The sequence below is a fragment of the Protopterus annectens genome, chromosome 14.part0 (assembly GCF_019279795.1).
Source record: "Protopterus annectens isolate FY-2018-M chromosome 14.part0, PAN1.0, whole genome shotgun sequence".
In the NCBI taxonomy this organism is placed as follows: domain Eukaryota; kingdom Metazoa; phylum Chordata; order Ceratodontiformes; family Protopteridae; genus Protopterus; species Protopterus annectens.
Genome location: NC_056748.1, coordinates 497,190,462 through 497,213,038, shown reverse-complemented (window position 1 = coordinate 497,213,038; position 22,577 = coordinate 497,190,462). Strand labels below are relative to the sequence as shown.

The window sequence follows — 22,577 nt, the reverse complement described above, 5'->3', positions numbered from 1 at the left end:
CAACCCCCTCTCCTGTATACCATTCACAGAAGTTGACTGACTTCTATACTGTACTTTTTATTGTCGTGATTCAGCTCTACGACTCAAGGTAATGAAAAATGGTGCACTGAACATACTTGTGCAGACTGGATTTATGCAACTGTGCATAATGTCTAATTATACAATGACTGGCCCTAAATAATCAAATACGAGCATGCTGACTGGCCAGCCCAAGCAGCGTGCCTATTGTAAATTTGAGAATATACTAACGGAAAAAGGTCCGGTTGCCCGGACTTTTTCTTTTAGTATATCCCCTGATTTTTTTTTTCTTGTCAAGAGGTAGCAACGGAGAAAAGAAGATCTCCGTTGCTTTAATCTCGCTATGTTAAACGAGTTTAACATAGTGAGATAGCTTAAAAAAAGCAATGGAGATCATCCTTTCTCGTTTGCTTTTTTTAAGAGATATCTTGCTATGTTAAACTCGTTTAACATAGTGAGATACTTAAAAAGCAACATAGATCTTCCTTTCTCCATTGCTACCTCTGCACAACACTGATGTATTGCATAAGCGTGGGAACACTACCCTTACGCATGCGCAGTACATCAGAAATGCCCCAGGATACAATGACATTATTTAAGAAAAGTATTTTTTTTCTTAAATACTGTCATTGTATCATAGCAATAACCCACGGCTGGGTGTGAGCAGTGCTGTATTTACCCACGTTTGCCTTTGTTTGGTCACTCAGGCTTCACCCTCGTGACCAAATCACACCAACTGTGGGTAAATCCATCATTACCCACACCCATCCATGGGTTATTGTTTAATGAGTGCACTCTGGCCTGTGAAAAACATTAATTGGTGCTAGCTAGGTAGTCATTCTAGGACACATATACACTAATTTCCTAGTGCAGACAGAAACGACTACAACAGGACAGCAACTTTATGTCAAAAGAAGAGGTAGCAGTTCATGAAACTTTGTTTAGGGTCAAGAAGGATAGCAGCTTTCTCTGTGATGAGGGTTTTCCTACCTTGTCATCCCTCTGGGAACCATGGACTTTGTTCAGTAGACTAGTATCTCATGTACAAATGATACTAATGCTTGGATAGGCCAATCTTGCTGTATATGGATTCTGCACACATTTACCATTTTAACAACTTCCCATTACTGGATAAGTGTGCATTTTCTACCTCTGTAACTAATCCTATCTCCTCTTAGCTTTACCACTTAATCTTAACGAAACTGCCAAGCAGTAGTTGTACATAACTTGTTTTCCAGTTAAATATTCTTCACCAATGTGTAAGAAATAAGTAAAGTCAAAATGATACATCTCAAAAGTTATCTGCAAGGTTCTCTGCTGATAAGGAGTTTTAAAATTTATGTTTGCATAGTTAGTTCTATGAGCAGCAGCAGCAAAGGAGGTGAAACACATTTGAACAGTAGCATCCATATTTGCATAAATGACTGGTGGTATTGTTTTACTTGCTTTGTATACTGTTATCCTGTGCCCCAATTCCAGACCCATCTTGTCCTTCTGTTTTACTGAACTGCATTCCAGTTTGTCTTACCTTATCACATACTGAGAACTGGTGGCTTTCCTGAAACAAAAGCTAAAAACATGTATTTAATGACTTTATTGTTTGCAGACCAATTCATATTATTTTGGACATGTCAAATCCTAGTTAACCGGTTTTAATATACCTTGACAGTGAACCATACTCAAGTCTCCATTATATGATGTTGACAATCTAGAGACCTGAGGGCCTACTTTCAAACGTTATCATACCTAAAGATCAGACAATGAAGGTTGGGTTCCATATGAATTCCCAATTTCAGGATATTTCATTTTGTATTGGTTTACTCTACAGTCAAGATGCAAGGATGTGCAATAAAGACCCATCTCCTGAAGAGTGCAAACTTTCAATCACTTGCATGTAACAAGACCAAACAGGAAAGGACTCCCCTAGCATTCTCCCATGTACTAGTCCACTCAAACTACATCTTCAAAGGAAAAATAATGGCCTTTTAGCCCTCTTGCTCTGACTAGTTATCCAGTGACCAGAGCCCATTCCTGAACATGTCACTTACATCAGAGGTAAAACTCTAACCCTTGTTCCAAGGGGCAAAGAATACAAAGAATCTTCAATGCACTGTAACACGCTGTCAGCAAGACGGCAGAAGGGTGACACAGTTGGCAATTATTTTTGTTCTAAAGTGCCACTGTGGGCCTTGGTATACACTGCTCGTTCTAAGGCCCAATTACTAATGCCATTAATACTGAGGGGCCTGCTGGTACAAATGAATACAAAATAATATAAGGTCTTTCTGGTTAGCAGACCACAATTTCCTTACACAACCAAATTATCCCATAACATCATACCATCCTGACCTAATATAGTCATCCCACTTAAGCTTAAATGAATATATACAATACTGGCTAATCCTAACCTCAGTTGGTAATCACTACATCACAAATTTCACTTCCTAGTAAGCATTAACAAAATGCACATGCCAAGCACTACAAAAAACAGTGAAATTCTGTTATTCTAAAAAGCAGGACTAAAAACAGATACAGACAGCTATGGTAAAAACAGTACTACAGGCCTGCATACAAGTGGAAAAGACTACAGAATTAGGATAATCACCTCACCACCACCTCAGGTTATTCTAGTTAACAATGACAGCTGTAAGTTAATGGCAAATGTAGATGACTATAAAGTTCATGTATTAACAATTTCCACAAAAGACTTACTTCTTTCCCGTAGGCCTTGCCCAAAACTGCGGTAAACCTGCACAATCGACCAGAAGAGAACAGATTTGATTACCAAGGAGATGATGGAGCCTGTTATAGCAGCAGCTTCCATGACATGATATCCATTCTCTGCCCAAGATTTGGCAGTCTTAAAAATAAATAAATAAATAAATAAATTAATGACTGACACAGTCCACAGTAGTAACCGACTGACAATAACATACAAAATACAGATGACACCCAAAAACTACTCTCATCCAACCACTTCTGCAGGATCCTGCCCAATAGCTCCAGTACCTGCACACAATCAACTCATTAATTCAACAGGGGCAGAACCTGGGCATCCTCAGGCCTGGTAAGAGACCTACAGCCCATTTATGTCCTGCTTGGAAGTCATATCAGTCAGTCTTTTCCTAAAATGATGAGAGTCAGCCAGTAGTGAGTCCTGAGGAGCAGGCTATCATTCCCATCTCCCAGGCTGCTCACAGACTTGACATAACTTACTGCTCAGGGAGAGGAGGCATATGTGTGCCTAATACATACCCTGTGCTTACCTGCAGCAGCAGGGAGTACCACAAAACAAGCCCCTGCGGGTGGGTGATGCACCAAGCTACCAGTAGGTGTTGCCAATGCCACAGGCCTAGTGCCCTCCTACAAGAATGAGCACGCTGGCACTGGACACTCCAGCTCTAACTTTCCCACCTGGAAATTCAGAAACAATTCTGAAATAAAGATTTTCTAAAAAAGGAGAGGTTCTATTAGGCATTGCCACTACTACTATTCAGATCTTCGCAGTAGAGCAGTCTTGAATATTCAACATTTTAGCAACCAGCATCTTCATAGCAACTACTGTGTATAACGAATAACATTTTATGCTAGTCTTGTTATCTCAGAGTTAAAGTTAGTCATATGCATGTATTTTTAATTTTGGAGATGAAACAGACAGACCAGAAACCCATAATGCAAAATTATAAAGCTGTTTAAATAAAGTAAGCAGCTCTCTTAAGTTGAACAGCACACATCTGCTGCTAGAAGGAAACTCTTAAGATCTGAAGTTATAGAAAATGTCAACAAAGCTAAATCTGCACAAGTAAATGAAAATGAATACCAAGCATGAACAACATTCTATGTGCAGGAACTTCACACAGACAAGCAACACTTACTACCACTTGGCTATGACAATGCAGAAGTACCACCACTTAGCTGTGAGATTAAGTCTGGTTTTCTTTTACACTCTAGGAAGGAGTACTAGGTGGTTGCATTTTTAGGAGATCCATGCATATCTTTTTATTAAATGTGTCTGTAATAATGCTAGCATCCTTTAGGCCAGCTTGCCATCAGCTAATCTGAATAAGCTGTTTAAGTTCACTTCACTGCTGTCTTGGTAACCGTACTGAAACTGGTGCTTGTTAAGCTCTGTGTCAACATGCCCGCTCAGTGTGCACAGAAGAATTTCTAAACGTCTTCAATGTCATTTCACATTTCAGCTGCTTAATATGATGTTCTTCTATGCCTTCACATTTACAAACTCCTGTAACTCGAGCCTTGATACCCATCTAGTAAGGAAGATATCACCTCACCTGAGAAAATGAGAGAGAGAACTAGTGAGGAAGATGAAAACTGCCCCAGGAATTTACTACAGCATTCTCTTGAGGCAGAACAGATGTGGGGGCAGTAAGAGTGAACGGGCACTTGCACTGTTCCTATTACAGCTAGGAATTAACATACTTTGGAAAGAGGAGAGCAAAAAGGGGAAACCACATTCTAAAAGTATCACAGAAGTTATTGAGGATCCTGTAACAGAAACCCGTAGGGCAGGGAAGATACAGGCACAAAAGTAAAAAAAGAACATACATGACAAAAATATGCAAAAAAAATGAACATATTTTAAAAGAGGGATTTTAAACGTCCATCCCTTAAAAAATCACATATATGTTTAGTCATATATATATATATATATATACACACACACACACACACACATATATTCTCCTGTATAGTCCTATATATATATATATATATATATATATATATATATATATATATATATATATATATATATATATATATATATATATATATATATATATAGTCCTAAAAAATATTTCCTACATATACATTTATTTAATTTTTAGAATGTTACAAAAGAATGAATTTATTTTATTACCGGTGTTTTTTTATTTCCACTATTTTTTTTATTTTCAGTAATGGATGACATAGAATAAGTAAGTCAAAGCTGCGCTTTTCACTCTCAGTAGAAATGTATATTTTACAGTAGATTTCATATCTAATTGGTTTTAAAAGAGTTTCCACGGAAATTAATTTATGAAATCAATTGATTTTGGACATGCAACCAATTGTTTGGAGTATATGTAATCATTTTTTGTGAATATGAAAGACAGTTCTGATGAAGTCCTAACAATATAGGACTAAAGCGCTTAACCTGATACTGTTTTAACCAAAATCTTTTATATTTCATCTACTTGATTTTAACTGGTTGGTCATCACTGCAACCAAATATCATCTGAAACACCATCGGGGAGGGAGCACTATGTATGCTTATTTCTGGTTTGAATTGTTTATTTTGCTGCACGGTCACCCTCTACATATCTAGTTTAAGATTAAATCAATTAGAAAAGGAAAATCAAAAACAATGACTATGAAAAATCTTGCAGCTGTTCTGCAAAAAGCAGTTTAAGCTTCAGCTTTGGTACAGGAGATTGCTTCCAATAATTTAGAGGAAAAACTAAAGAGCCAGATTCAGTAAAGCCTACACTAAATGTATACTAAGCATACACTATATGTATTCAAGAACATTCTTTTTGTGCTTTCATGTCACTCAGAAAAATTACACTAAGTGTACATGTAATCTACACTTTGTGGTAACCTTTATGAATTCCTGTCAATATTTAAAGCTGCAAGAATTTCAGTAGGAAAACTAAAATTAGGAGGAAGAAGATGCGAGTTATGTCTGTGTTGTCTGTTCACTCAGAATGGTGTACACTTAGTGGAGGTACTACTGAATTCCATGGAAACTGCACTCAGAGGTGTTTAAAATAAGTGAAAAACACTGAAAGAACATATAAAGTTAAAGGTTGGGAAATAGAAGAAGCTCCAAACTAGCTATCCAAATGAACTTAAAAAATGCAGCACTCAGAGGCAGAAATAAAAAAAAATCTGGTTTAGGATGAGGTTTCTCAAGAACAGCAAATAGTAGAGTTAGAAGATTGAGCACACAGAGAAAACAATTTTCTGCAATACCAGAGATACTGCAAGGAACAGACTACATTAATAAGTACCAATAAGCAAGTGGATTGGTGTTCTACAACAGGATTTGTTAACTGACAGGGCACATTGCATGTATACTCCAAATCTTGCCATGAAAAAGCAGTCATGCCCTAAAGTAAGCAAATATATAACCATACCAGCAGAAACAGATGTTCCTGATAAAACTTTGGCAGAAGAGAAAAGCATTAAAAACTGGGTATTGTAGGGTCTTTATGGGAAATGCTTATTCACTTATGATACATACATACAAATATTTCAAGCATGGACATTACTGCCCTTCTAGCCTGCAAATTTACCAAAACAGTTGTTTACATAGTAAGTGTTCAATATGTTTTTAAAACTACCCAAACTAGTGCTTGTTTTAATGTAATTTGGTATTCTATTCCATGCATCAGATGCTCTCTCAGAGAGCCAATTAGTACACTTCTCATTCCTATAGAAACATCTACATCGGCTGTCTGATTATCTGCTACTTTTTGATATCCCCAAACATTCCCAGAGGTAGTTGTCTCTAAATGCCCTATATACTTGAATACGTTTTCCTCTTAAATATCTGTATGAGACACTGTACACGTTTAGATATTTTAGTCTTTCATAACAACTTAAATTTTCATATCCACAGATGCCCTTGATATATTTTCACTGTATTCTTTCCAGTTTACTCATGTTAGTTTTTCTATAAGGTTTCCATATTGTTATCCCATACTCAAATTTGGGTCTAATGTAACTAACAAACAATAACTTCATAATTTCCTAGACTTTATAAATCTTATTATACAACCTATAGTTCTACAATTATCATTAATGAATTAGCTGACATGTTTTGAAAAACTCAAAGCTGGATTTACCCATACACCCAGTTCCTTAAATGAATTTACAGTATATTAAATATTCACCTGTTATCTTATGTCTCCCAAATCTTGTATGCTTAGTTTTTGATGTATTTATCAGCATATTATTCTGCTGTGACCAAAAGGTCCATTTAATCAAGTTCTTTTGAAGACATGCCCTGTCTGTAACACATGTATTCAGGTTACCCAGTTTCAAGTCATCTGCATACATACTATAGAACAACTCAGATGTAAAAGATATATCCAAAATATACATATAAGCAAGTATGGGCATAGGACATAAACCTGTGGGACACCTTGACTGTAAGCAAGAATTTCACCTGTCCAGTTGCTGTCTGATACTTGCCATGTCCTATTTGTAAGACATGCAGCTATCCATCTTATCAAGAGTACATCAATACTCAGCTGTTCTAGTTTGTTGATCAGTATTTTGTGCATGACCCTGTCAAATGCTGAAATTAAATCTATATAAATTACATCACAGCACAATCTTTCACTTATAGCTGTTATATTGACATAGAACATCATGTTACAGGTGATAACAGATCTATTTTCAAAATATGCATGATGATAAATGGTTTTAAGGCCCAACCTTTTCATTTCTGACAATCACTTATCCAATATTACCTTCTCCATTATTTTTCCACAATATGAAAAGTAGACTTAAATATCTGTTTGACTCTGGGTTTGTTCTACTCCCCTTTCCCTTAAAAACAGGTTAAGTGTATGTCTCCAATTTTGAGGAATCTCCCAGTATGTATACGCTCTAGTAAATAATACATAAAATAGTGCACGAAGATAAACAGCAAGAGAAACACTAGATCCAAAGACCTTTGCCTGCGACAAACAGAACCTCCTGAAGAGACTGATCTGTGTCTCAAAGGATCCCTGTGCTATGGAATAAGCTCCTCATTTATATGAAGCAAAGTTCATCCCCGACTCTATTCAAAAAAAAAAAAAAAAAAAAACACTTGATCACTGTATGGAAAATCACAAATTTACCCCTGGTCTGGCCCTCATGTCTCTGACAGAGGTCAACAAGTAAGTAAATTATACTGCAGTTCCTGTTTGCATTATACTAACACATTTAATTTCTCTACATATTAAAACATTGGCATACAAGTTGTCTTCACCAATGCTTTTACTTTATGTATAATTAAACTGTGAATGTTTTTGTATTACTTTTGAAGATTGTAAAATTACTAAATTATTGTTCATAAGATGTTTTTGTAATATTTTGGAGCTTTTCTCCCCAGATATCCACTGGAAATGGGCACCTACCCAGTCTTTCCTGGTAAACAAATGTGAATAAAGAAATAAGTAATGGCTACTCTGTCCATATTATCATAGAATGTAAATGACCTTACAGGCATAGAAAAAAAAGGAAGTACTGAATTATATTAAGAGGTATGAGGTACAAACAGCAATGCTGTAGGAGACATATTTGGAAAGAAGTGAACATGTCACTTTGACAAAGAATTTTAGGGTAGACATTCGGCACACTATTTGGGATACAGGAAAAGACTAGTAGTAAGAGGAGCTCCAGTAGTGATAACAAAGGGGAAACAAAAGATGGTAGATTAGTGGTAGTAAGTTATTAGCAAGGGAGAATTATGCTGGCAAGTATTTATATTCCACTAAAACTGCTGTTACTGAGCTTAAATTAAATTTGGAAGAAATAATTAGCTTTCAGCAGGTGATTATTATTCATGGATGGGGATGGGAAACTGATTTGCAAATGTGAGGCTGTATCAGGGGACTAAAAAGGCAAAATATAACAAAAGGTAGACTTCTGAGGAATTAGGAGACTGTTTGGTATGGAAGATGTGAATTCTGAAGTAGGAACTCAGAATTTCCATATTATTCCCCAAGGTAAAAAACTGGGCTAGACCGGATATAAATTATATTTCCGAGGAGCATGTGAATATAATCAAAAGTTTTGACAAACATCCAATAACTATTTCAGATCATGCTCTAATAACAACTAAAGTAAAGATGCAGGATAATAGGATAATGAAGTAAATGTAAGGCACTTGCTCTTTCCCACCTACCTGTTAAAGAGAGGTGAATTTAAGTAATGAATTGTGAAAATTAATTTGAGAGTTATTAGTAAAGATATACATTTCTTTAGAAGGAACAGCTAGTGAGTGGGGAAAAATGAAAATGAAATTTAAAAACACGGTAGACTTAAAAGAGAAAGAAATATGGGAAAAATAATAGAAATTATTTAGAAGGGCTGACAAAGGTCAACTTATTGCAGAATAAGGGGAATATCATAGAACAAGATGAGGAGCAACTGCAAGTGCTAAAGGGAAAAATAACAGAATATTTGGATAATATGCATGAGATTAGAAATGTAGCTAAGCAACTATCTTTTGATAATTCCACAGCATAAAAATGTTTAAAGCAGAAACTTGGGTAACAGAAAGTAGAAAGGCCTTTTGCCAAATTTAGGAAGCCTGTAATGAGAAACATAACTAGTGAATCTATAGAAGCATTAACTACATTTCAGAAAACTTATGATAATCTGTGTAAAGCAAAGGAACGTGGAAACCAAGAAACTGCACAAATGGAAATATTTACGTATAGATGACTTAAGTATGTCAAGCTTTGAGGAAGGTGAGGCTTAATTAACAGTTAAGACAGAAAAAGATGAGAGAAAAAAATAATGATATATAATCAATCAATAGGGAAAACGTCAGGAACAGACTGCATTCCTGTGGAAGGTTTTGTTTAATATTTTAAAATGGGTGAAATAGCAGCAGCTTGGAAAAAAAGCTGTAGTGGATGTATTATCCAAAGAGGATAAAGACTCATCTTCATATAGACCCATTTCAATTTTAAACCATGATTTCAAAGTGTTTATGTCTATACTAAAAGACTTGCAAAGCTGTTGCCAAAACTGATAAAGATATGAATCAATGTGGTTTGGGGGAGGGGAGGCAAACATTCGACAATATTAAAACAATGATGATCCAGAGGGAAGCAGAAAGTAAAAAAAAATACTGCTATTGTTGGCGGGTCTTGATGCAGAGAATACATTATGAGTAAAAGGAATGGTAACATTTGCATTCCATGATAATACTTAGGTTAATTAGGAAGATTTATGAAAGTTCAAAGGAAGAATTAAGATGTGAAGGTTCCTTTTCGACAAGCTATATTTGAACAGAACAAGACAGGGGTGTCGTCTTCCCCTTTGGTATTTGCTTTATATTTACAGCCATTAGTAAAAGAAACTAAGGGACTGACAAATTCAAGAACAGACCTGGTATGGTAATCAAGAAATGTTAGCTTTAGTCAGAGATGCTATTTTATAATTGATAAATCCTGAAAAAGGATATTTCCCTGTTGAGGAATATTTTGACAGTTTCAGTCTTTTCAGAATATAAAATAAATGGAAACAATAAAGGCTATAGCAGTTGACTATGTACCTGAATGCAAACTGGTTCAGCAATGTCTATATTTATAGGGACATGTTAAGACTAAGTTGTGACAATGTAAGGTAGTGCCAGCTATGCCAGAGAAAGTAGGACAGGGGGATGTGTAACACATGCCAGCATAGTTATCTGGAGTTTTGTAAAGAATTATATGTCATTTGTTCATCAAACTGATTTATACAGGTACTTGTGTTGAAAAAGTATTTGTAATGCTGCTTGTGTTCAAAATGTACCAACAGTAGGTCCTGCTGGACAGAAAAGAAATATACCTGTATGTCAGACTGTATTGTAACTGTTGAAATGAATATACTGTAACAGAGAATACTGGAAGAGAAGAGGTTAATCTCAGTTCAGCTACCTTTGAAAAATAGTCTGAAATTAAATTACTGGTTTAGGCTACAAAGATTGTATCTTACAGTTCTGATTGCAGCCAAAGACGAAATGTCTGTAAAAACCAGGACTTGGAATCCTGCTGAATTTTCCTTACAGGTGAACTAATTGCTACCCTGGAAGGGTGGAAGCTTTGAAATAGTTTTATAGCTTCCAGATGCTATAAAATATCTTAGCAAAGCTGTAGTGGCAGTACCTACCTTATAGTCTGGGCAGAGGGGGCATAGCTAGTAAATCTGTGCCAGCCTTTCCCCAAGTGTGTGTGTGTGTGTGTGTGTGTGTGTGTGTGTGTGTGTGTGTGTAAAAATCAAATCTCAAAGAGTGTGTGTGTCAGCTACTTGGAGCAGGGACACACAGCACTTGTTTTGCAGAGAGGGTGGTGTAGGATTTGGCTTGGAACACTCAGGTGAGGACTCAACTCTACAGCTGTGCTAGTGGAGAGTCTTATTGCAGACCTGAAAAGAGAGAGAGAGACGGAGAGAGGGGAACAGAGAGAGAGAGAGAGGGACAGAAAGAGAGAGAGAGAGAAAAACCCAGTCCCCAGACAGATTGTGTTCCCTGTCTACTCTTAAGGGAAATTGTGCTTGATGCAGAGCTGTATTTGGAAATACTGTGTGCATCTATTTTTGTTCCAACTAAACGTCCCTTACCAGTGTCCATGGTGAGGATTCAGGCTCCTTGATTACTGGCCTGGGGGGGGGGTGTCAAATAAGTATTTAGGTGTATGGCTTAAAAAGGATTCTATCATACCAACTACAGATATGTGGGAAGATAATATAAAAATTTTGAAACTGGATGCTCCTGATTAAGGACATGGACAGTAAGATATCAACTGTGACAACGTTTCTAGTCCTTTAAGTTTATAACCATGTCAGGTGCATTTTTATCAAGCAGAAAAGAAGCTGTAGACCATAATTAATAAACAGTTGAAGGAATTTATTTGGGAGGGTAAGAGAGCAAGACTTAAATTTGATAAGTTGATTCTTCTCACAGAGTAAGGTGGTTTAGGATTACCTGATCTGAAGGTGCATTTTAGAGCTACTCAGTTAAGATGCATACACTGCGGTGGTGGTGCTGCGGTAGCGTTGTCGCCTCACAGTAAGACGTTGTCCTGTTTGATTCTCAGGTAAAGCATCTTGTGTGTGGAGACATGCGTGAATGGGCGTACCTTCGTTGAAGGTTGTGTGTCAGGGCTGGCAACTCGGCACGTAAATATCTACTGCCAATCATTAGCGGACCGGAGTTCCGCTGTGGCGACCCCTAACCGGTAAAAGCCGAAAGACACAACAACAACACATAACATAAGCAGAAAATTACAACTCAAAAGTGAAAAAGGAAATGTGGGGTGAGTTTCAGAAGTAACCAGGAGAGAGTATGATTTGGATGCAGGTTCTTAATGAGAACAAAACAACCATACAGAATACTGTATTCATAAGGTATCAGAAAGTACTCTAATAACTAAGCTAACACAGCACTGGAGAAGGAAGAGTTCCAGTAGGGAAGACATCAAGTAGGGGAAAAATAGGAAAGACAGGGCTGGAATTCACTGGTGAAAATTAGCAAAGGTACAAAGTTTCTGGATAGCAAATAATGAGACAGGGAAATGGAGTGCGATGAGGATAAACAGAAGTTGAGTCTGCAGGTTAGAGACTACCTTCTCTACCAAGGATTGACAGAGTATAGACGAACAGAAACTGACAAGGGGTTGTTATATGAAAGACCAGATCTGGTAATAGTTTTAGATGAGACTAGAACAGAATTTAGAAAAGGAATAACTATAGGTTCATAGGGTGGTACTAGGCTATCGGCCCTAGGGCCTATACAAGCCTAGCCATAACAATTTCCCAGACATTTCTTCCTACAATATTTACTTCCCTGGACCCCTGTCTAGCAGGGTGAGTAATGTGATTCCTGAACCCCTGTCTAGCAGGGTGACTAACGTGATCCCTGAACCCCTATCTAGCAGGGTGACTGACGTGATCCCTGGGGTGAATTTCCTATCTCCCATCCAGTCGTCAAGGTTCCTTTTGAAGAGGGCCAAGGAGGCACTCTGCTTGACATGTATGGCAGTCTATTCCAGAGTATGGGGAGTCTGGGTCAGGAACCTATCCCTCCTGCATGTTTTGTTCATTGCAATGACAAGGTTTAGATCCCTGGAGCATGTGGCTCTGAGGGATTGGAATTGCTTTAAGTGGAGCATGTCCAACAGCTCAGGGTTTGACATGGCTTTGTATGTTAAGCAGAGATCACCTCTGAGTAGACAATATGCCACAGAGTATAGCTGGAATTTTTTTTAGATGGTCAGCATAGGGCATCTGCTTTAGGCCTGTGATTCTTTTAGTAAGGTATTTCTGCGGCCTTTCCAGCTGTTGCGGATGTCTTTGTGAGATACATACCAAACTGTTGTACTCTATAATGGGTCTAATGAGGGATGAGTACAGTGGGACAATGACCTCCTTTTTTCTGGATGAAAAGCCCTTGGTGATGACGTGTGCCACATAGAAGGATTACCTGACTGTTGTGGTGATGTGGTTATCAAAGGTGAGACCACTGTCCACCTGTGTCCCTAAGTCTCTCATCACACTTTCAGTGTTTAGTGTACTGCCACCAATGTGGTAATTCATGGGTACATGGTTTTTCCAAAAGGGGATAAAATACAGTTGTGTACACTTACCATAAATGTACACGTTTGAGTGTATTCACTGTTGCAGTCCTAACTAATGGGTTATCCGGCTCCCTGTAAAAATGACGTTGGCTGCTGTCGGTTGTAAAGGACATCAGGGCATCCGACACAAAAGGAGGCAGCCAACGTCACTTCCTCAGTCTTTCTTGCCATAACAGTCAGAAGCCCCCAGAAATAAAGTGAAACCAAAGGCAATATTGGTAAATAATATCCAATTCGGCCTGTACCTCAGAAAAAGAGAATAGGAGAGAACCAAAAAGAAGGGGGAAGGAGGGAGGGAAACCAGGACTGCAACAGTGAATACACTCAGACATCTACATTTATGGCAAGTGCACACAACTGTACTATGTTCATCATGTTTCACTGTTGCAGTCCTAACTAATGGGTTGACTACCAAAGCCCAGAGAAAAGGGAGGAGGAACCAACAGAATCAAGGATTGGAGATAATGCCCTGCAACACAGCAGTGGCAAACCCTGCCCTGGCTCTGGAAAACAAGGCAAATTATAATGTTTTGTGAAAGTGTGAACAGAAGACCATGTGGCAGCCTCTTTAGTAGGGACACCACTTAAAAAGGCTGAAGTGGAAGCTGCACTAGTTGAGTGAGTCCTAACCCCTTGAGGAGGAACCTTGCCATGAAAGAAATAACAAAAGGTGATGCAATGTGCAATCCACTTGGAAATGGTATGCTTAAAAATAGCCTTGCCCTGAGCTCCAGGGGCAAAACTGATCAATAACTGAGCTGATTTCTGAAGATCTTTAGCCCTGTCCATGTAAAACCTGAGCCATCTGTGCCCATCAAGGGAATGTAGGATCCTTTCACCTCTATTTCGAGGAATAGGAAAGAAGGTAGGAAGGTGTATGGACTGTTTAAGAGTCAAGCTAGAAACCACCTTGGGCATAAAGGAGGGATTGGTTCTCAAAGAGACCCTGTCTGAATGGAAAATAATAAAAGGCTTCACAGCCATCAAAGCCTGCAGCTCCAAAACCCTCCTTGCTGAAGTTATAGCCAAGAGGAATGCAGCCTTCCGAGAGAGAAACTTTAAATCTGCAGTGGCAGCTGGCTCAAAAGGAGGAAGAGTGATTTTCTCTAGAACAAAATTAAGATCCCAGGCTGGAGTAGGTGCCCTTCTGGGAGGTTTTAAGTTGCAAGCACCTCTGAGAAACATCTTCATCAGGGCATGAGAGAAAATGGGTTGGTCAAAAGAACACTAAGCAGAAATGGCTGAAGCATGGAGCTTGACAGAGGAAAAAGAAAGACCACCCTGAAGCAATTCAGCCAGGTATTCCAAGATTAGAGGAAGGGTAGGCTGATAAAAAGATTCCCCTCTAGCCTGCATCCAATGAGAGAACCTTTCCCATTTGCCGGTGTAGGACTTCCTAGTGCTAGGCCTCCTGGCCTCCCTCAGCACATTAACCACCAGTCGGAAAGGGAAGAAAATAAGGAAGGAGTCATACCATGAGCCATGCTGCCAAATGAAGGGAATGAAGATGAGGATGCAGAATGAGTCCCTCTTCCTGAACCAAGAGACCCGACTTCAGAGGAGGATACCAAGGAGGAAGTTGGGAGAGACTGCGAAGCAGTGGATACCAATTCTATCTGGGCCAGTCCACAACTATGAGAATAGTCCTTGGTCATTCGTCCCTCATCTTCAATAACACTCTGGGTGGAAGAGGAGGGAAGGCGTTAACTGACAGCAACGTCCAAGGGAAGGACAGAGCATCCACTCTCCAGGCTCTGCTGTGATGCTGTCTGGTGCAATAGAGAGGTCTGGGGAGGAGAAAAGATCCACCTGAGGTGTGCCCCAATGTTGAATGATGCTGTAAAAAACTGCCCTGTTCAGCTGCCACTCGTGAAGATCCAGGGTCCACCTGCTCAACTGGTCTGCCAAAACATTGAGCCTTCCTGGAAGAAACTGAGCTAGGAGATGCAGGTCAGGGATGCTGCCATGGACCAAAGATTCATGCTTTGTCTGCACAGGGGCTAAGAGTGAGTCCCTCCCTGCTTGTTGATGTACTACATGACTGTGGTGTTGTCTGTTCTGAGAAGCAGGGTCCCTGGAGAAAGAAGATGCTTGAAAGCTAGTAAGGCCTGTTGAACTGCAATCAACTCTTTTAGATTTATGTGCAGGTGCATCTGCTGGGCGTTCCACCATCCTTGTATGCATCTGCCATCCAGGTGTGCTTCCCAGGTGTAGTCCGATGAGTCTGTGGTCAGAACTTGAGTGGCAGGAGTTGTTCAAAAGGGCATGCCTTTGTTTTGTAGACAGGATGCAGGCCACCATAGAAACTCTGTTTGCAGAGATGGAAGCAGAGGGATCATCATACCCAGGTCCTGTGAGTGTTGACACCAAATGTTCTTGAGGTACCATTGCAATTTCCTCATATGCAGTCTTAAATATGGAATCATGAGAATACAAGATGCCATGAATCCCAGAGCTTGGAGGCATTTCCTTGCAGGGAGCTGGGACAGGCTTGCCAAGTCATTGAAGTAAACTGAAAGAGTTGTCTGCTTCTCCTGGGTGAGATATATCATCTGGGCAGCTGTGTTCAGGCTTGCTCCCAGGAATGTTATCTCCTTGGATGGTACCAATTTAGATTTTTCCTCATTGAGAGTATAACCCAGGGAAGAGAGAAGAGTCTTTACAAATTCCAGATCCTTTAGTAGCTGTTCCTGAGAACTTGCTTGAATCAGACAGTCAACCAAGTATGGGTAAATCTGAATTTTCTTCTGCCTGCAAAAAGCAATGACTGGAGCCAGGGAATTTGTGAAGACTCTGGGAGCAGTAGATAAGCCAAAGGGCAGTGCAGAAAATTGATAATGTTGCTTGCCCACTCTTGAAACGAAGATACTGCCTGCAACTTTACCTGATAGGGATGTGACAATAAAACTCTGAGATCCAAGGTTACCAGCCAGGAATCCTTTTCTAGCATTGGTAGCAACTGATGCAGAGTGAGCATTTTAAACTTTGGAATTACTAGAAAAGAGTTTAGAATGGAAAGATCTAGGAGGATGCCAGGTGCCTTTTTTTTTTTTTTTTTTTTGGAACTAGGAAAAGCCAGGAATAAAAATGGATTCTATTGCTCCCAGGAGAGATAAAGACAAAATGTGTTTTTCTACTTCTGCCCTTTGGTTTGAAGGAACATCTGGGAATCCCTTGGAAGCTGGAAAGGTGTGGAAAGAAAACTTGTGCCCCAGGGACACCATTCTGAGCACCCATTTGTAGTCTGTGATAGAGGCCCAAAAATCTGAAAAAGGGCCAACCTTCCCCCCTAAAGGACACTCCAGGCAAGCTAGAACAGGCAGAAGTTGAAAAAAGTCATTGAGAGTGTTTAGACTGAGATGCAGGCTTGCAGCTTCCCGCCTTAGAAGTGGAAGCCTCCCACCGCCTAGACCTTTGAGGGAAAGCTGCCTGCCCCATAGAAGACTTGTAACCTCTAGTCCTGGAACGGTTCTGTCTGCTGGTATCAGGAAAGGTCCAACTCTTGGAAGGGTAATTCCTGCTAAAACGAAGGGGTTGAACTTGCAGAAATCCTTAAAAGTTTACACGGACTTGGCCTTATCCCATCTTCTTAAGTACCTCCTCGGCTTTGCTGCCAAAAAGATTGTCTTTATGCAAAGGTACATCCTAAAGCTTAGCCTTGACAGGTTCTGAAAGAGGCTGTACTCTGAGCCAAGCGTGCCTTCTAATAACAGATCCAGTAGCCGTAGCCCTACTGCATGCCTCAAGGATGTCAAAAGCACAATGCAAAGAATGCTTATTGGCCAGAGTGGCTGAATTCAACAAATCCTGCATATTTTTACACTCTGTCAAAAGAGGTATACTTGCTATCTTAAACTTAATAGCCTCCAAGGTGTGCTGTTGGTACTTCATCATATGAAAAAGGCAATTGGTAGCCCTAATAGCTAGGGTGGCAGAGGTATAAACCTTTGTGCCCCACCTATCTAGGTTCCTAGATTCCCTGTCCGAAGGAACAGGATTCCTGGTAACAGTGGCCTTAACTCCTTTAGGGCACTGAAAAATAACCTCTGGATCCACCATCGGGTTCCTGAAAAGAAATAGATGAGAATCAGGGACTCTGTAGTACCTGTCAGGTTTTCTGGGAACAGGGGAAACCGAATTTAGAGACAAGGAATTTTCCAGAAAAACATCATTAACAACTTCCAACACAGGGGGAATAGCAAGAGGCTTATGCTGAGGTAAATCCAGAAACTCCCTAATCCATTTCTTAGATTGGGGATAATCCTGGCTTTCCCATTTAAAATGTTCCCTGAGGGTATTAAGGGTGTCACCAAAAGAGAACTCCTCTGGTGGAGAGGCCGAAGGGATGGACTCCTCTGCCTCTGATTCCTCAAAGGGAGAAAAAATCTGAGATAATTCCTCTTCATCAGCGGAAATGCTGGAAGAAACAGATCCTGAACAGGACAAAACCTCAGGAGAAATATCCCTACTCCTTTTAGGAGGATGAGGCCAAGAACCCTTAACAGTTAATACATCATTAGCCATTTTAACCATTTGGGATTGAGGGGAACTAGAAGGAACTGGAGCCTGCCTTGTCACAGGCTTACGAATAGAAGGTTTACCTGCAAGCCTGAAGGACTTGGGAGGCCTGGCAACCGCTGAAGGAACAGCAGGAGTCAAAGGAAGAAGTTTGCTGTCAGAGCGCAAGACGGAGGCCTCGGACCCTGGAAACAGCTTAGCGGTTCCTGCTCCAGCAGAAGAGGTGACTGGCAACAGGTCGGAAGACAAAATGGAAGCCGAAGGCCTAAGGGACTTGGACTCAATCAAGGCCTGCGGTTGTACATCTGTGGACTGCAGGGACTGCGAAAGCGTCTCACTGGCTCCCGCTTGACTGATGACCAACTTAACCTCATCCAAGGACTTAGATTTCTGAGGCCTGTCATGGTCCTTGTCCTTACGCTTTTTTGGAATATCTGAAGCCTGAAGACCGGCGGATGCCATACCAATGAACTTAGGCCAAACTCCAAAATGCCTAGCCAAAATCTTAGCCTGACGACGGATAATACGTGGATTAAAGGAGGCACACAGATCACAATTGGGAATGCTGTGGTCAAGACCTAAACAGATAATGCAATAGGAATGAAAATCTCTATGAGGAATCTGCTTTCCACAGGTAAGGCAATTATTAACCTTTTCTGACATTTGTTAAGGCAAGAAGAGTGGATCCCCAATGGGGTACTTAGCAGTAGTAGACTTCAACTGTTGTAGTTGGAAAATAATCAAGGTAAACTGTCGACCGGCACTCATGCATGAAAAGTTTCTGCTTCAGGCTCCGCAGCAAGGAAGACTGAGAAAGTGACAGTGGCTGCCTCCTTTTGTATTGAACGCCCTGACTTCCTTTACAACTAATGGCAACCAACATAATTTTTACTTACCTTTGGTATTCTGGCTGACAGAGGGCTACTGGAAGCCAGATAACCCATTAGTTAGGACTGCAACAGTGAAACATGATGAACATCTATACATTTCTTGGCACTGAGCTTGAGCCCATGGCTCTGGCACCAAGCATCTGTTTCTGTGAGGCCCTTTTGTAGAATATCCACATCATTTGGGGATTCAATAATGGCTCCCAGTTTGCAGTCTTCTGCGAACTTTGTTAGCCAGAGTCCCTTAGTGTTGGCCTGTACTTCAGAGAAGTAGATGCCAAACAAGGGTGTTCCTAGGACTGAACACTGATGTACTCCACTTGTCTGGAGCTGGATTTGGAGTCGTCTACTTTTACAGTCTAGATTCTGTCAGTAAGCCAGTTGGCAACCCATTGAGTGATCTAGGGATTTATGCCTAGCTTAGTAAGTTTATCTATAATTCCAGAGTGAGGGGTGGTGTCGAAGGCCTTGGCGAGGTCCAGACAGGCTTTGTGGACCGCCTTACCCTCGTCCACGGCTCTGGACATGCTACAATTAAAGAAATCCCAATCCATCCGAGCTACACAATCTAGGGACCTAAACCTTGTCACCACAATAAACAGGACATGCTGGAGGGATAGATTCCTGTCCCAGAGACTTCTACTACTCTGGAACAGGCTACGCATCTATGTCAAGCAAAGTTTGTCATTAGCACTCTTCAAGAAAAATCTCGATGAGTGGATGGGAAATAGGAAATACACCCCAGGGATCACTTCTGTGTCTCTGCTCGACAGTGGCACAGGAAAATAACTTTCTTGGGTGGTGTAAGCCAGGGAACCATGTTGGCTAGGCTTATGTAGGCCCTTGGGCCAATAGCCTAGTACCTACCTATGAACCTATGGAGACTGATTCAAAGAAGTCAATCAAGTTCAGGAGACAAGATTGGCCCTTCACAAACCCAAACTGGGTGGGGTCCAGTGTTTGAAGGTTGCCAATGTCTTTGTTTATAAGTTCCATGATAATGTGTTGCATGCCCTTGCAGATCAGGCTCGTCAGACTGATGGGACGGTAGTTCCCAGGATCCAAGGTGGATCCCCCCTTGTGGGGTGGGATAACTGTAGCTGTGTGCCACTCAGTGGGCACTAAGCCTGAGGTGAGGCTATGATTAAACATGACACTTAGGTGAGGTGCTGTCAAAGGAAAAAACTTCAAAGACCAATTCAAGTTAGGTTCAAGAAAGGCACCCTTTATTACTTGCAGTAAGGAGACAAAGCATGTATATGCACAAGGATTGTCCAAATGATTAATGACTAGTAGGTTATACTTATACAGTTCTCTTCCTGTCACATAGAAAATGTTGCATTCTATTGCTGACGTAGTTAGACACAGCTTTCTGTATGTTCTACAAAAAATATTGTTAGACTTATTGCTGACCATGTTAAAATATCTGTCATTCTGCAAAAACATTTTGAGAAAAACAACCTGGCCTTGGGTTTATGTCAGTCCATTTCAGCATTTCAATTCTTCTATTGTACTGTTCTAATACATGTGTTACATTTTACCTAGATTCAAGGTACATTTCTAGCTTTAGTACAAGTAATGCTGAGGTTTAAACTTTCAAGCATCTGTTTTCTTTTTTAATAGCTTCTAACAGCTGCATGTTTTCCTCATGGCATAAGCAGAAATCAATATCCCTTTGTTAATTTTCATGACATTAGCGGAAATGAATTACTTCTTGTTATTTGCTGACATTAGCAGAAAATAGAATGCTTCTTGTTAAGTTTCTAATGGCTGGGCAGATTCATGCAATGTGAACAGAATAAATGTATTAACCCTTTTAACTCTCGAATGCACTAAATGCACTAAGCATGCATATTACTACTACATATTTTTCTAACATTTCCCCCCTTTTAATACTTTTATTCTACTTTCAAAATAAGTATAAACAGTTTTTTCTTCCCCTAACCTCTCCTTTGCAGTTAAGAGAGTCATTAAGTTTAAACTTATGAAAGCATTTTCAGATTTTTAACAATTCTTCAAGTTCAGCACCTTGGTATAAGGTTTCTGAAACTGACATGTCTATAAAGTCTTTAATCAGTCTTTTCATGCAGGGGATGCAGAAACACACACATACCACCAGTAGGATCATTCCTACACAGATGGCAATCAGGATGTTCATCAGGATACTGCCCCCCCCAAACAATCTCTGGAAAAAGTCAGTGAATGGATTTGGTCCTGGTTTGGTCATGGCTGACACCTGCTGAATTACCTCAAGATGATTGTCTATCTCGTGTTTTTGGTCAGGAATATACGAACAGCACTCCTCCTGGATTAAAGCCCACATACCTCCTCTCGCCACTAGGGTGAAGTCGAGAGCCATGCGGTTTTGAAGCACTACAGTTCTCATGGCAGTCAGTTCATCAGTCACCAATTCTAGGGCAGAAAAGTTTGCATTACTCATTATTTTGAGAAGTTTAGACAATTTTCTCAGTGCCCAGATTGATTTCATTGCTCCATATGCTGGCAATACACCTGCCCACGAGATGATGGTATCACCCAAGTCCATATGTGACCGTCCATTTTTCCCTAAGCCCACAGCATGATGGTTTTTCCAGCCCGCATTGATTTGCCCCACTGGATTGACAGGCTTCTTGATTTCTCGTCAAACATTCCGAATTTTCCCTTGAGGTAAAACTGCTGTGTGTCATATGGCTGGAACCAGGTACACCAAATAACAACTGCCGGACCAATTCTCAGGTAACCACTTGTATGCTTTCCTACCACATGCAAAATAACAGTCTTCTACTTTGGTAGTAACTTTACTATGTCCTGGCTCTGGATGAAACATTTTTTTGTCTATCATTGACAGTTGTTTATAAAGGTCAGCATTATGTTTTACTTCATCAGTTGTCCTATGCATCAGTTCAACAAATGAATCATAGCTCGTGTTGCAATAGGATCCTGTGTTATCAGTCTTATTGTAGCATCTATAAGGAACAGTCACATTGAAATTGCTCCAACCCACCTGGACTGTATCATTTTTGTAAAAACACACAGTCCCCTTCTGTCCAACAGACAAGTGCAATGCTACTTTATCTTGTGATGTGACATCTGATAGACTAAGTTTTCCCAGGTCTTGTTGCTCCTAGGGGGACTGAAGTTAGCAATAACCCCCCCCCCCGTATGCTGTTGGCAAAGCTGTGCAAATCCAACAATTCGAAACATTGAAGGTCTCAGCATACACATATTTGATTGCCTGGTAAGTGTTGGAAGTTTGGGTGCCACTCTACACACTTGTTTAGTCCAGTTTGTGTGGCTGAAAAAAGGAATGGCCACAACAAAAACATTATTGTCACTAGTACAGTCAACAAGATGGTTATGCAATACTTCCAAGGAAACGGTTGTTCTGCATTCCTGTTTTCTGCGACTCTTCCGAATAGGTACATTTGGATCTTACTGGATTTTGTCATCTTTATTTCAGACATGTGTTCTTACTCTCTGCCCTAATAGGACCTTCAGCACCGATGGTTTCTTCACTGGGGTTGAGACAGATCAGTCCTATTGATCTGACCCCCCCCCCTTTGTAGCCAGACTTTGTGCTGAGGGCCCTGATGGAGAGGTAAGATTTTTGTCCAGTTCAAAGCTCTTAAGTTTGCAGTGCGTCAGGTGGATCCACGAAGCTCGCTCTGCTATCTTGACTGCAGTGGGTGTCAAATGAAGCACCTAGTAGGGACCTTCCCACCTTGGCAATGATCAATTCTTCTTCTTGACAACTTTTATCCACACCCAGTCCCCGGGTGTCACTGCCACTTCTGATGTCTCGGTTTGCTTT

At 40.2% G+C, this 22,577-nt stretch overlaps 1 protein-coding gene across 1 annotated transcript in view; it reads right to left on the bottom strand.

The window, feature by feature from the left end:
- The window catches only part of LOC122788688, a 728,859-nt gene that overhangs the window by 146,409 nt on the left and 559,873 nt on the right, over positions 1-22,577 (bottom strand). The window contains exon 8 of the mRNA XM_044055582.1: positions 2,731-2,878. Within this exon, the coding sequence (XP_043911517.1) occupies positions 2,731-2,878 (148 nt within the window). The remainder of the gene's footprint in view (positions 1-2,730; positions 2,879-22,577) is intronic.